General features: G+C 52.8%; 1 protein-coding gene across 19 annotated transcripts in view; it reads left to right on the top strand.

Annotated features, from left to right (window-relative positions):
- The window catches only part of DYSF (dysferlin), a 93,375-nt gene that overhangs the window by 46,081 nt on the left and 34,436 nt on the right, over positions 1-12,858 (top strand). For 7 of the 19 annotated variants that reach the window (XM_040555067.1, XM_040555073.1, XM_040555071.1 and 4 more), the window contains 3 exons: positions 9,440-9,538; positions 10,248-10,376; positions 11,099-11,254. In XM_040555067.1, the coding sequence (XP_040411001.1) occupies positions 9,440-9,538; positions 10,248-10,376; positions 11,099-11,254 (384 nt within the window). Of the gene's footprint in view, positions 1-1,329; positions 1,393-8,161; positions 8,174-9,439; positions 9,539-10,247; positions 10,377-11,098; positions 11,255-12,858 lie in introns of all 19 variants that reach the window. The other 12 variants (XM_040555066.1, XM_040555065.1, XM_040555061.1 and 9 more) reach the window with 2 other exon arrangements.

Here is a 12,858-nt window from a genome sequence, read left to right as displayed (position 1 = left end):
CATGGGTGTGCTGCGTGTGGCTCCAGAGCCTCTCCCCGTCCCTGCCGAGCCTGGCCTCGGTCCCTCCCCCGATGGATGACGGGAACAAAGGATCGCTTTGTTGTCCTCATCTGAAAGAGAGCAAACAAACAGACACGAAACCCCTCCGCGCCGGGGCTGCCGAGTGCGTTGTCCACCTCGTCCAAGCGGGGTGGGAAGTTCAGCCCGAGGTCTGTTTAAAACGCGGCTGTGCACACGTGAGCTGGGAGGAACATCATGGTTACCGGACGCAAAGAACAGAAGCTCCCAGGACTCACAGAAAGGCAGTTTTTCTGCGACAGAGTCTCCCAGGCTCTGCCTTTCGGGTTTGCCCCTCTGCGGGATGCACGCGCGGTTTGGTTGTGCAAGCACTGAGCGTGCACACGCGGCTGGGGCTCCCGGCGTGCCCCAGCCCCTCTGCCTGCCTGCAGCCCCTCCTTGTCCTCTCTGCTCTTCTCCTGGGTCCCGAACCCTGAGGTCCACCTGCAGAGCTTCTTTCTTCTCCTTGATAAAAGTCACGGAGTTGCCGTCTCCTGCACCAGCCTCTGACGGGCTCCCATTTTAATGGGAAATGAGCCCAGGGAAATCTTTCCCCCGTGGAGCAGCTGTAAGTTCAGTGTCTTCTGCTTGACCTGAGCTCCGCTGCACGTCCGTTTCGGTGGGAAGGTGCCTCCTGGCAGCACGTGCAATAACCCTCCAGGTGCCAGGGTCAAGAGCAGCACCCGGCTCCAGCACTGCCTCCGGCGGCCTCAGGTGCTCTGAAGACTGGGCTGCAGCCGGGGCTTGGGGCTCTCAAAATGACCTTGAAGGAAATGTGTTGTTCAGCTGCAGGATGAGCCGCACCTGTGCTGGGTGTTTTGTTTGTACCAGACCTTGGTCCTGAGCTCCCCCAGCCCTGCTGCCTTACAGACACCCCGGGGCAGATCCTTCTTGGCTCCAGGTGACCCCGGCCCTCTGTGTCCACAGCAGGAGATGCTCTCCTGTCCCGAGACACACGGGCAGCTTAGCTTTCCCTGGTGGCTTTTCCGTACTGTGTATTTTTGCTGCAGTTTCCAGCCAAAGACTACGATAACCCCCTGCTTGCAGGCACCCCGTGTGTTCCCTGCACCCACCCAAACCCTGTCCCACCTGATGAACATTAACGAGCGCTGTAACCCAGACCCCTGCTGGGGGTGCTTGGTCCGGGAAGGGGGAGGGAAGGTGGAGCATTTTGGGTTCGTTCCTTTAATTTCTCCTAAAATGTGCTTTTGCTGATGTATGTTGAACATTGTTTCTCTAACCCCATTGATAACCAACCATTTTAATTTGTAGCTTGCGGAGGGTTTGACCAGCTCAGCACTAATTAACATGCCAGCTTCTCGGTCCGAACCTCATGTAGGTATTGCTTCGTTTCTAACTTTCTTGCTCGATTAATTGTTTTAATGAATGGTACATGTACATATATATATATATTTAAAGATCTGCCAGCAGGGACGTTTCAGTGAAGGATCCCCCTGCTGTCCCAGAAGCAGGGCAGCTTCCCCTGCTTTGTCACCTCGAGCCAAGGAGGCTGGGTTGGGTGGCGAGGCTGGGGAGGCTGCCTCCCACTCACCCTCATGGGGCCGGCAGGATCCCGCACGAGGTCGGGGGTCTTCTCCACGGCCTCTGCAGGGCCTGGCAGCTCGGTGGAGATGGGGAGAGCTGGTGCCTGTCCTGGGTGGCTGCCGTGGCATGGCTGGGGACTTGGTGGGACCTCCGGGACTGCGGCAAGTCCTAGAGCAGTGTGAGCTGTCCTTAGGAGGCACTGCCTCCCCCCAGGAGGAGGGTTTCACTGCAGGAAGGTTTCAGCTGATCGTTAGGGTCAGTTGGTAGCAGAGTCTTGGTTCAGCAGGTGTGCAGGCTGGTGCCCTCAAAGCATGGGGCTGGGGCGAGCGGGGATGGGTTCCTCTTTGCACAGCATCTCCTGCTCCCTTCATGTGCAATTCCTGAGAAAACCAGGCTTTGGGGATGTGAGAAGGGCAGCGAGGCTGCTCTGCTTTCTTAGGGCTGACAGTGCAGGGGAGCAATTCCTCTCCAAGTCCCGAATTCAGCCCCAGCAGGGCTGTTGCCCTGGGGCTCTTCACCCCTCTTAGATCACCCTTGATACCTGCCCACGAGTTTCAGGACAGAGGCTGCTCCTGCCAAAAGCCCTGCGTGCTCCTCCTGTGTGTTCCAGGCCAGCGTTAATCGTGTTGTTTTCCACATCCTTGCCGGAATAAACAGGGACTCCTTCCCACTCACCCAACCCGGAGCAGTGCCGTGGGGGCACAAAGTGCCCGTGAAGAAGGTCAGCCTGGGGTCGATACTCATACCGTGGCACTGGTAGGAGCAGGCGTCCCTTGTGTCCTGGCCACGCGGGGTGGAAGGAAAGCTGAAAAGAGCAAAATCCAAGCTAGGAGAGCACCTGGGGTAAGAGGCAGGTTGCAGCTTCTCACGGCAGCTATACCTTTTGCATGCAGAAGCCCCCCAGAGGCAGCTTGGTAGGTCTGGCACAGGGTCGGAGGCACGTTTACCTCCGGGCTGGCTCTCCGTACGGTACAGATGGGTGCTTGGTTGGCCCCACGTGCACCTCTCCTGCACCCCGGTCGCTCTCTGTGCCCTCCAAACGCTGCTCACCGCAGCGGCTCCCTTTGTGGTGCAGAGGGCAGCCGGGTGGCGGTGCTGGATGCCGAGCCTGGAAACAAAAGGTCCATAAATAGCCTCCCACCCCCCCCGTTCATCAGCATTTTTAATTTACACGAATATGTTTTTATTTTACTTCAAATAAAAATTTGAAGGGGAAAAAAAAAAAAGCTGCAAACCATTAATTTAAAATAAAAGCTACGGAATATTAGGCAGTAATAAGCCCGTTCTCCTGGCCTGCACCAGGACCCTCCAAGGATGTGATTAAATGTAATAAACCTCATGTTGTAGGGAGCAGCTGACGTTCCCGGGGGAAGCCGCGCCACCGAGCCGCCCGCGTGCGCCTTCCTTCCTGGCTCCTTCTCCTTTATGGCCGGGAATCTTCGCACGAAAGCAGCATCTTCCGTGGCTGTGGAGTGAGGCATAGGGACTGCAGCTGCTTAAATGCTAGGAAAAAAAAGCTTTTACAGCCAAAAATTGCAGCCTGGTGTGGAGCGTGCGAGGGAGCTGACCGCAAACGTGAATGCCCTGGGGCAGGGGCAGCGTGGTGGGACCGCATGGACCTGCAGACCAGGCTGCCCAGCCCTCGCTGTGCTCCTCAGGAGCTTTTCCCCTTCATCTCGAGCACGTTGCTCAGCTCCTCCCCAGCAGCCTGGCTGCAGGGTGCTGGGAAAACCTTGAAAAACCTGAGAAAACTTGGAAAAAACACGAGAAAACCTTGAAGCCCCCCAGCCCCAGGCACAGCACTGATGTCAGCTCAGGGCTGCCAGAGCTGGAGCCTGCCTGAGCCTGCACTTGTTTGTAACTGGGTTCATACCCCCCTGATCTGATCCCTCTTCACGCTCCTCTGGTACAACTCTAGCCAAAATTGAAGCACGGAGCCATAAAATCAGAAAATGCTGGGGCTGGAAGGGGCCTTAAGGACCATCTAATTCCCAAAGAGAGTCATGACTTCCTAACACTTCAAAACAAGCCCCACGGTGAGCTATTTTCCCCTCCCTGTAATTATCCACAAATTCCCCTTTTCTTGCCCTGTGAATCCCCTGTTTGAGTTGTCAGAGCATCCCAAAATTGGACCAGTGCAGTTCCTACCTCAGGTCCTGTCCCGGGTGTCCCCGCAGCTCTGCGAGGACGGAGGTGCCACCTCCCTCCCTGCCTCTGCCTCCCAGAGCTGGCCCGACAGTGCTCGGGGTGAGACCCTGGCGTGGTTGGGTTGGGAAAGCACAGGGGGCTATAGGGTGGGGGCAGCAGCCCCAGAAGCCCAGGAGCTGTGATATGCGCTGGGCTTGGCAGCCGAGCTGAGAGCAGGGCTCAGGCAGGCGTTGCAGAGGTGTCTGCATCAGAGCCGGTCGCTCTGGGACCCCGTTACAAACGCAGGTGAGATGTAGGTGTCTGTGAAGCTCCCTCCTTTGGGTTGCTTTTGATATCTTGAGAGCAACACAGAAAATGGAACTGTTTGGGGCAGTTTCCCACTCCTCTCCTTTTCTTTCAATGCTTTTCCAGAGCACAGCACGGTGCCATGGGCTACGGCCTGCCCAGGCAGCGCTGTCCCCAAGGAAGGGTGCTAAGGAGGCACTGCCAAGAGCCAGAGGAAAACACAGGGATACTTCTGAAGAACTGCTTTAAAATGTCGGCAGATACAGCTGTGAATTACCAGAGAGCTGATTGTGCCAACAACGAATAAGCACGGTGTTTTGGGGAGGAAAAATTGCCCTTTGCCTGAAAGTGGAGGTTAAGGTTTCCCTTCGAGGGCGAAGTGGGGACGGCTGGGGGCAGCAGTCCCTGTGGGTGAAGGCTCATAGGGCCGATCAGCGGGTTTCCACCCCTGGCTTCCTGCCTGACCTCAGTGCAATCCTTTAAGCTGTCCTGGGCCCTGTTCCCTCATTTGTGCTGTTCAGACGCTGCCGTTTGCATGGTTTAATTTGCTTGTCCATGCTAATTAACCCGAAACGTATTCGGATTTTTGTGAGTTCATTTTATCCAGAAACCCTCGTTCTGCCAGCAGGGCTCTGTGGGACTTCGTGCCCCGGGTGCCTCTCAGCTGCTTCTTGGGCTGTCCTGGTGCAGGTCATGCAGAGGCTTCTGCTCCTGGAGACGTGGTTTTTGCAATTCTTCAGCTCAGGGAAAATAGCTGCAGTTTTGGGCCACGTTTTATGTTAACCCTTCACGCCCCTGGGGTGAGGCTCACTGCTGGGCAAAGCGCCTGTTTGCCACCAATGGCTCCGAGGGCCCTGCTTCCCCTTGGCACCAGGTCCTCGTGCGTGTCTTCTCCACCCTGGCTGGGCTCAGGATCAAAGTGGCACAGGGTCCTCAGGGTACTTACAGGCTGGGTACTCACAAATGAGCCCTGGCGTGGGTGGCGGGAGGTGGAAGCTGGGGCCCTGGTGTGCAGGAAAGCTGCGGAGCGCCCCTCGTAGGATGGTGCTCATCCCTCGGGCTGATGCCCGTGCAGCTCCTGCCTTCCCAGTGGTGCAATGGTCTGGCCAGAGGTCCCCCCTCCAGCCTCAGCTTGCAGGATCAGTGGCAGGACTGGAGCAGTTCATGACCATTCCCAGAGGAGAGGAGCTCACAAGCAGCCCCGGACACAGCTGAGCTGCAGCAAGGAGCCTCCACGCTCCCTTGCGAAGCACCACGAGGTGCTTTCTGTGCAGTTCTTCATACCATTAGTTTGGCTTGCGATGCCTTGGTTGTAAGAAATACAAATAACCCATCAAATGGCAAGTTAGCAAAGCTAACCCAAGCCAAAAATAAAAATAATAAAAAAAAAGAAGTCAGAATCTGTAAACTATTTGGAATAATTGGTTATTTGCTGTGTTTGCTAGTTCCAAATCAGAGCACATATTTTACGGCTTATCCTGTTACTGTTAGTTGGAAGGGCTCTGGGTGTTGGAGGTCTGCAGCTGAAAATGGGCACCAGTAGCCCCCGCTGCAGCCCAGCGTTGCCCCCGGAGTGCTCCGGCTGTCCTTATCTCTCCTGGCCTTCTGTCCACGCTCCAGGGACAGCCCCTGGCACTGCCACATCCCTGGTGCAGCATGCGGGCTCTGGCCAGGAAGGCTGGTCCTGTCCTTGCCCAGCCCCAGGTGCTTGCTCCTTTGGATTTGAACAGGCTAGGAAACAACAACAACCTAACAAAACACTCACACTGAAAACGGTTTTGCCCACTTCTGAGCAAAATTAACAGTAGGTTAAAAAAAAGAAAGCAGAAAGGTGACACGGCCAGAAATGGATAATTTCTCTTTATGAACATCTGAGAGCTCACACCTTAAGGGTTAACCGAAAGATGAGCCAAGTCATCTTGCAGCCTCCCGGTGTGGATGCCTGTGCTTTCCTCCTCCTCCCTCCAGCGCTGCAACAGGTGGGAGCGATGAGCTGGAATGAGCAGGATAACCCAGGGAAAACCCAAAGCCAGGTCCCTCCTGGGGAACAGGTGGGAGGCCAAGGGCACGGGGAGGTGCTTTGCAGGGAAAAGGCTTCCCCAGCTCCCACGGTGCGGTGGGTGCGAGGTGCCAAGCCCTTGGTGTCCTGGCTGAGCGCACTGGAGCGCATGAGGAGCACTAACGGGGTGCTCTCCAAGGCCGAGATGCAGGGTGTCATCTCCTGCAAAATCAGGGTAACAGACAGCTTTTTTGGAGGTGCACCCATAAATGCCCAAGCTGTTTCTGCAGGGATCTTCTCATCCCAGCTGCGGAGCTTACTCACAGCAGGAAATCTGCCTCCCAGATGTGAGGTGTGAGTACGTTGGAGATCGAGGCAGTGGCTTAGCTTCTTTAGAGGCAATATTTATTAGTGCTGTAATTAGCTATATTCCCACGGGGAAGAGTGTATAATCATTAGAAGAGCAAAAATGACTATTAGGATTTCAGTTATCCCATGCCTGCTCTGCTCCTGGCTTTGCTGTCTGGCCGGTAACCTGTCCGTGCCCCAGTTTCCCCACCTGTGAGGTGGCTGAGTTTCACCAGGACTCATACACAAGCTCTCAGGTTCCCGCAGCTCCTTTGGCTTCAGACCAAAATGTCCTTTCCAATGCACTTTGTGAAAGCTGGGTTGTGTTGGACAACCCCAACTTCCTCCTGTCCCCATCTGGGGATGCATCTGGTGCCTGGGCTTGCAGGACGAGGGAATCCAGTGCTGGGGGAGAGAATGGTGCTGGCTCAGCCCCCTGACAAAAATGAGGTCACAACCGGTGCCTTGCCCCCGTATGGAAGAAAACGAGATTGAAAACATCCCGGCAGCCGCCGGGATGACACAGGTCTGCATGTCGGGGTCTGGAGGAAGGAAGGATTTTAATGCCCTCAATAGCAAAGTACTTAGCCCCTGGGTAAAAGTCCTACACGGAGATCTGGCACAGCTTAAACCCCGTTATATCATCTGGAGGGGGCGAGTGCGACTGCTGCTGGCTCTGCTGAACCCAAGGCCTGATCCAGAAAGCCCTTAAGGCTGCGTCTGAAGAGCCTCATTGACTTCAGAGGGATTTGCACACTTGGTTGAAGTTAAGCATGCGTCTGAGTGCTGCTGTTGTGTCCAAGCCACAATTCCAGAAATGCTTAAGAGGGAAGTTGCAGCATGCTGGTGAAGTTCTGGTTTTAAAAGCATTTTTTTTTGGAGTCCAAATGTCTTTATTTTTTGGAAACGGCCGTGCCTTTGCCCATAAGCCAATCCTGCCTGCAGGGATGCCCTGCTGGAAGGGGCTCTCTGCTGCCCTGGATGCTCATGGAGCCGCTGGGAGACTGACGGGACAGTCCTGCTCAGGCTCTCTCCTGGTGAAACAGCCCCAGTTCCTTTTCCGCTGCTCCTGGGTTATAAAACGACTTCCCCATTTTAGCAGCAAATGCCGAAGCTGGGCACTCTGGAGCTTTAAAGTTCTTCTCTTTGTCCCTGCACCAAATGGAGAAGGGTCGCCATCCTGCCACCAGGTTCAGGGCACTCGGGGTGCAGCTCACAGTACGGCGGTCCCTGCCCTGTGGGGGCAGCAGGTGGGGGGAAGAGAGGGTGGATGGTGATGGGGAGAAAGCACATCTTCTGGTAAGCATGGCTGCAGCTCACCACGGCTGAACGAGCTTCTTTCCCAGCCGAAATTGTAGGCTTTGGTCACTTGGTGTGAAACGTATCCAGCAGCGATGCTCGCCCCTGGGCTGTGCCCTGCTGAAGCCCCAGGGGATCCCTGCAAGGCTTGGCGAGGGCACGCGGGGTCCTTGAGGTTTTACCCAGGCTCAGGCACAGCCCCCGACTCTGGGAGCGTCCTGTACCACATCCAGGACAAAACAGCAGGGATGCTGCTGGCTGTCGCTGATGGCTAAATGAAATCCCTGAATCCGTTGGTTGCGTGGTGGAGCCATCGATTCTCTGGCTTTTCCATTTGAAGGCAAATGAAATAATGTCCTTTGCTATTAATATTCCAGCTGCTCCCCTTGCCTCCTTTTTTTTTTTTTTTTTTTTCCCTTTTTTAACATCAGTGGAAATCAGCAAAAATATCTAACCAAATTCTTTGTCTTGGGGCTGCAGAAGATACCATGGGTAAGTCGCCAGATTAGTTTGAGTGCTTTCCTTGTAACCCGGTACCTGTGGAACGCCGTAATAAAGCCACGATGGTCAGAGTGTAGCTTTTTAAACAATAAAACAGGGGAAGCGATGAAAGGCAACATTAAAAAAAAAGAAAAAAAGAAAAAGGAGGCAGACGAGGCCTCAGAGTTAATTTATGTAATATTTCTATTAAAAACAATGTCTATTCAAGACAGCAATTTAGAGTCTGCACTGCTGGCTTAAAATATAAATCCAATAAACCTCTATTATGATTCCTCCATTAGGTCAGTGTGATGGAATTTTGTGGACTTCTAAAATAAGACATCATTATTTTTCAGGAATGTTTCATGAATCACAGTCAAAGCCCCTTCATCTTCGCTTGTATAAATTTCAAAAATGGTGCTCTTATAAAATGTATGCGTTTTCTGAAGCCGGCAGCCGGCCTTCTTCTTGGAACAGCATCCCCAGAGCTAAAATCCAGTTTGCATAGCAGATGAGGCAAATGCACCTTAGTGGCGTTGTGGCCACTGGTTGTATGAGTTCTGCTCATTTCTGCATGTGATATCGATGAGAAGAGGGTTACGTTCTTCCTGGGAGATGTACAGCACCTGAGGACCATTATTTTATGTGGCAGTAGGATATATGCATTTATTTTTTTGTACGTGTGGGGATGGGGACAGCTTGGGTGGGGAGCTGGATGGTGCTGGGGCAATTCCCATCCCAGAAACCCAGCAACTTTCCAGGCAAAGCCTAAAGCAGGGTTGAGTTTAAGAGCAGCCCTCACATCCTCCTCCACTTTCAGGCTGTGAGGACTGTTTTAACACGAGAGTGAATTCATCTCACCCCCTGCGTGCTCCTGCACTGAGGTCCTGGGCAGACCACCACCCAAAAGGTCCTCTGGGATAAAACCCCTCCAAATCTTTGTGGGCTCTGCCTCGCTCGCCCATGGAGAACTGCCCTCCCTGCTGACGGGTCTCGGCGCACAGCCGTGGCTGCAACAGCAGGGTTTGGGCTGGATGCGTCCCCAGGGACAGCAGGCAGCAAGGGGCTGCCGGCTGGTTCCTGACGGCTTCATCGCCTCTGCGGGGCACAGAGCCACCCGACACGGAGCCACCCAGCCCGAGCCGAGCTGCTGGGCAGTGTCGTGGGGTCGGTGTGCAAGGGATACGCTCACCTCGAGCAGTTGTGGGAGGCGCTGCTGTCACTGATTGTTGGGGTTTGCTCGTGGAGGTGTATGACTTTGGTATCCCTTGCTGCCAGGAGGAAGAATTCATTGACTGGTGGAGCAAATTCTACGCTTCCACAGGAGAGAGGGAAAAATGTGGTTCCTACTTGGAGAAGGGCTTTGACACCCTGAAGGTAAGTGGCCTTGTCTGGCCCTGGCTCAGGGATGGGAACTGTCCCTGATGTTTTTCCACTCGCCTTGGGTTGTTATTTATTTATTTATTTATTTATTTTGAGTGTTTAAGGCTTGCTTTCTTCTGAGGAGAAAAAAAAATAATTTTCCCCAGAGAGCAGGTAATTTTGTTTTTAAGAGTAGCTATTTATTCCGTTTTGAAAACTTGATTTTCTTTGCAAACTACTTTCTGGTAACTTTCCATTTTGCTGTCTTTAAGATATTGTCACTTTTCTAAGTGGCAGAGGAGATGGGGAATTGCCACCCTGAAAGATCTTTGGGAAGAACAAGGAGAGCCAGAGACTGCTAAGGGAAGGGGAAGATTTAGGTGCCCTGTTACAGGAGGTGCCAGAAGTAACACAGGAGCCCAAGCAGGACTGAAGTGGGGAAAACGTTCCCTGGTTGTAAGGAAAATGCTCCCAGCAAGGAGCCCTCTGGCGGATGAAAAACGCTCTGGAAGACCTTGGCATGCTCTGGGTCTTCTCTGATGTGCTGTTACTTCTTGCAGGGTTCCCAAAGGTCTGCTCTTCACCTGTCCTGGGGCAGCAAGAATGTCCCTTGGGGTGGCATTTCCTCCAGACTGAGAAACGTGTCTCCGTCTTGCCCCATCTCTGCTGGGACACGCTGCCCGGGAGCAGTCCCTGCCCTTGCCCTCTGGTTCTCCTTCCCCAGGTCTACGAGACGGAGCTGGAGAACGTGGAGGACTTCGAGCACCTCTCCGACTTCTGCCACACCTTCAGGCTGTACCGCGGGCGGTCGCAGGACTCCAACGACGACCCCTCGGTCGTGGGGGAGTTCAAGGTGTGACAGCCGCTTCCAGCTGGGCCGTGGCCAGGAGCACACGCGGCCGGGTGCTTGGAGCTCTGCCGCTGCGGGCGTTTGTCCAGTGCGGGGCAGCAATGGGAACTCTGCTCTTTCTAACACGCTCGGAGCAGCCCTTAGCCTGCTTTCAGGAGAGGGGTTTATTTTCTCTAGCTGTTTTTTTGGAATTCCTGTTTTTGCCCACCACTCTCTTCCCCCAGACAATACCCACCGACTGATTCCTGCCACTTGTCTGGGAAGAAAAAATCAGCTCTGGTGACTTGCAAAATTTTACATTTTCTTCCTCCTCCTCCCACCCCTCGCTGAGGACACAGCTGCCTCTCCCAGGGACCTTAAAACTGTCCTGCAGCAAAAGCCTCAGCCTAAACCTTCTGGGGGGGTGATTTGGGGGCAGCAAGGCTCCTTCACACTTTTTCAATGGCTCAAGCAACAGTGAAGTAGAAGAGAGAGAGGACAAGCAGGCTAGTGGGGCTCTGTGCAGGCTTATGACAGGGTTAGCATCAATGCTCAAGCATGGGACGAGCGTTGCAGGCAGCTTTCCTCCCTGCTTCTGTCTCCCTGCTCCATGAAGAGCCCTGCTCTGTCGTGGTAGCTCAGAGAGGGTCCGGACCTGGGCTCTGTCCCAAGCCCGCAGCCACCCGGAGGAGTCGCCGCGAGCACGAGGCCCGTCCCAGCGTGGCTGAGCCCCTCTCTCCTTGCAGGGGTCGTTCCGAATTTACCCCCTGCCCGACGACCCGCGGGTCCCGGCGCCGCCTCGGCAGTTCCACCAGCTGCCGGCCAGAGGGCCCCAGGAGTGCCTCGTCCGGGTCTACATTGTCCGGGCCTTCGGCCTCCAGCCCAAGGACTCCAACGGGAAGGTAGGCTGATGGGTTGTGGGGTGGGCACGGGGTGGCTCGTCCTAAAATTTAGGAACAACGTTGACAGCAACAAGGGGAAAACATTCGCCTTCTTCCTGCCTCCGCTGCTACATCCGGGAATCCCAGGAGCCAACTCTTCATCCTCCATCCCGAGAGATTTTTCAGTAGGGCTAGTTGAAATAGCTAAATGATTTTTTTTTCTTTTTTTTTTTTTTTCCTCGTACCTCAGTGCCAAAGGAAACAAAATTAGGTCTCTCACATGACTGCTTTCTGCAATGCTTTGCCAGTCTGAAAGAAAAATTCAGTGCAAAAAGAAAATTGTGTCGGTTCAAAAAGAAAATGTTCATCTTGTTTCAGTTTGAAAAAAAAAAAACCCTTAGGGAAAAATCCTTCTTAACTCTCTTTGCTCTGCTGGAAAATAGGGATTTTTTTTTTTTTTTAAAGAAAAAGGTAGGAAATATTTTGACACGAACAACTCCAAATTACTTTTTAATCTGCCCAGTTTTTGAAAATGGCCTTGAAATGAGGGTTTTCAATTTCTTAGAAATCTCCCATAAGAGACTCCTGAGAATGAAAAACAAGGAGCAGAAAAAATGCTTTTTTTACACTGTAAACTAAAGCCAATCCTAGCTTGGCCCACAGCCTTTCTCCCTGTGCTGTGGTGTCTCCTGAAGCTCGTCACAGTCGAGGGCAGACCAAAGGAGAGCCCAGCCCGTGCTTGTGCTGCTGACCTCCCCCAGGCACATCCTTCTCTTCTTAATTAATCTCCAAGTCAGAGAAAACTGAAAAGGAGCTTAGACTGGGTGTTTTTTCCCGACAGCATAAATCACCAATGTTTTTCCCAGTTTATTTTTTGTTTGTTTTTGGTATTATCTGAGTAAGATGCTGGGTCCCTCTTGGTGTTGGATTCAACCTACGTGAAAAGTTTTAGGTGATTTTTTTCCCCTGGAGGAAATGATGACTCAGGTCAATTTAACCACTTTTCAGATTTATGTCGTTTTCCCTGAATCATGTTAGTTATGAGCGAGAAGCTAAAAAACTTAAAAAAAAAAAATATCTGATATAATTTTGAGATGCATAATGAGGCTTTATGTTAAAGTATGCTTCCATTCTATTTTATTTTTTAAAGCTATTGCATCATATTGGGAAAAAAAAACATTTCGAGCCATGTTTTTAATGAAACAAAATGTTTTTCCTTTGACATTTTGGTCTCTTGCATTCGTAAATCTATTTTTGAGTAGACCCCAAAGTTAAAAAAATGGTGACCTCAGGGGAACCCTGAGGTTCAGAGAAGGTGACTCAGATGGGTGAACGGGAACATCCTGAGGAATCCAGAGCAAGCCCAGTCCATCAAACAAGCCCAAAATAGTTCCTTTCATGCTATTTCATTCCTTTTCCACCTCATGGGCCTCAGAGGGATCTGGACACTTGTCCCACATTGCTAACCGGCCCTTTGGTCATCCCTGAAATGGAATTGCAGTGCAAATGGCCCTTGCCAATGGTGACAACCTATGGTCAGACTGTCCTGTCCTCAAAATCGGGTGTTAATCAGGGGTAGTGGAAGATCCCGCTTGCTGGGAGAGGGGTGACAGAGTTACTCCTTT

The sequence above is a fragment of the Cygnus olor genome, chromosome 4 (genome assembly GCF_009769625.2).
Source record: "Cygnus olor isolate bCygOlo1 chromosome 4, bCygOlo1.pri.v2, whole genome shotgun sequence".
NCBI classification, from domain to species: Eukaryota; Metazoa; Chordata; class Aves; order Anseriformes; family Anatidae; genus Cygnus; species Cygnus olor.
The sequence above is the reverse complement of the archived record's forward strand: the minus strand, read 5'-3'. Positions and strand labels throughout refer to the sequence as shown.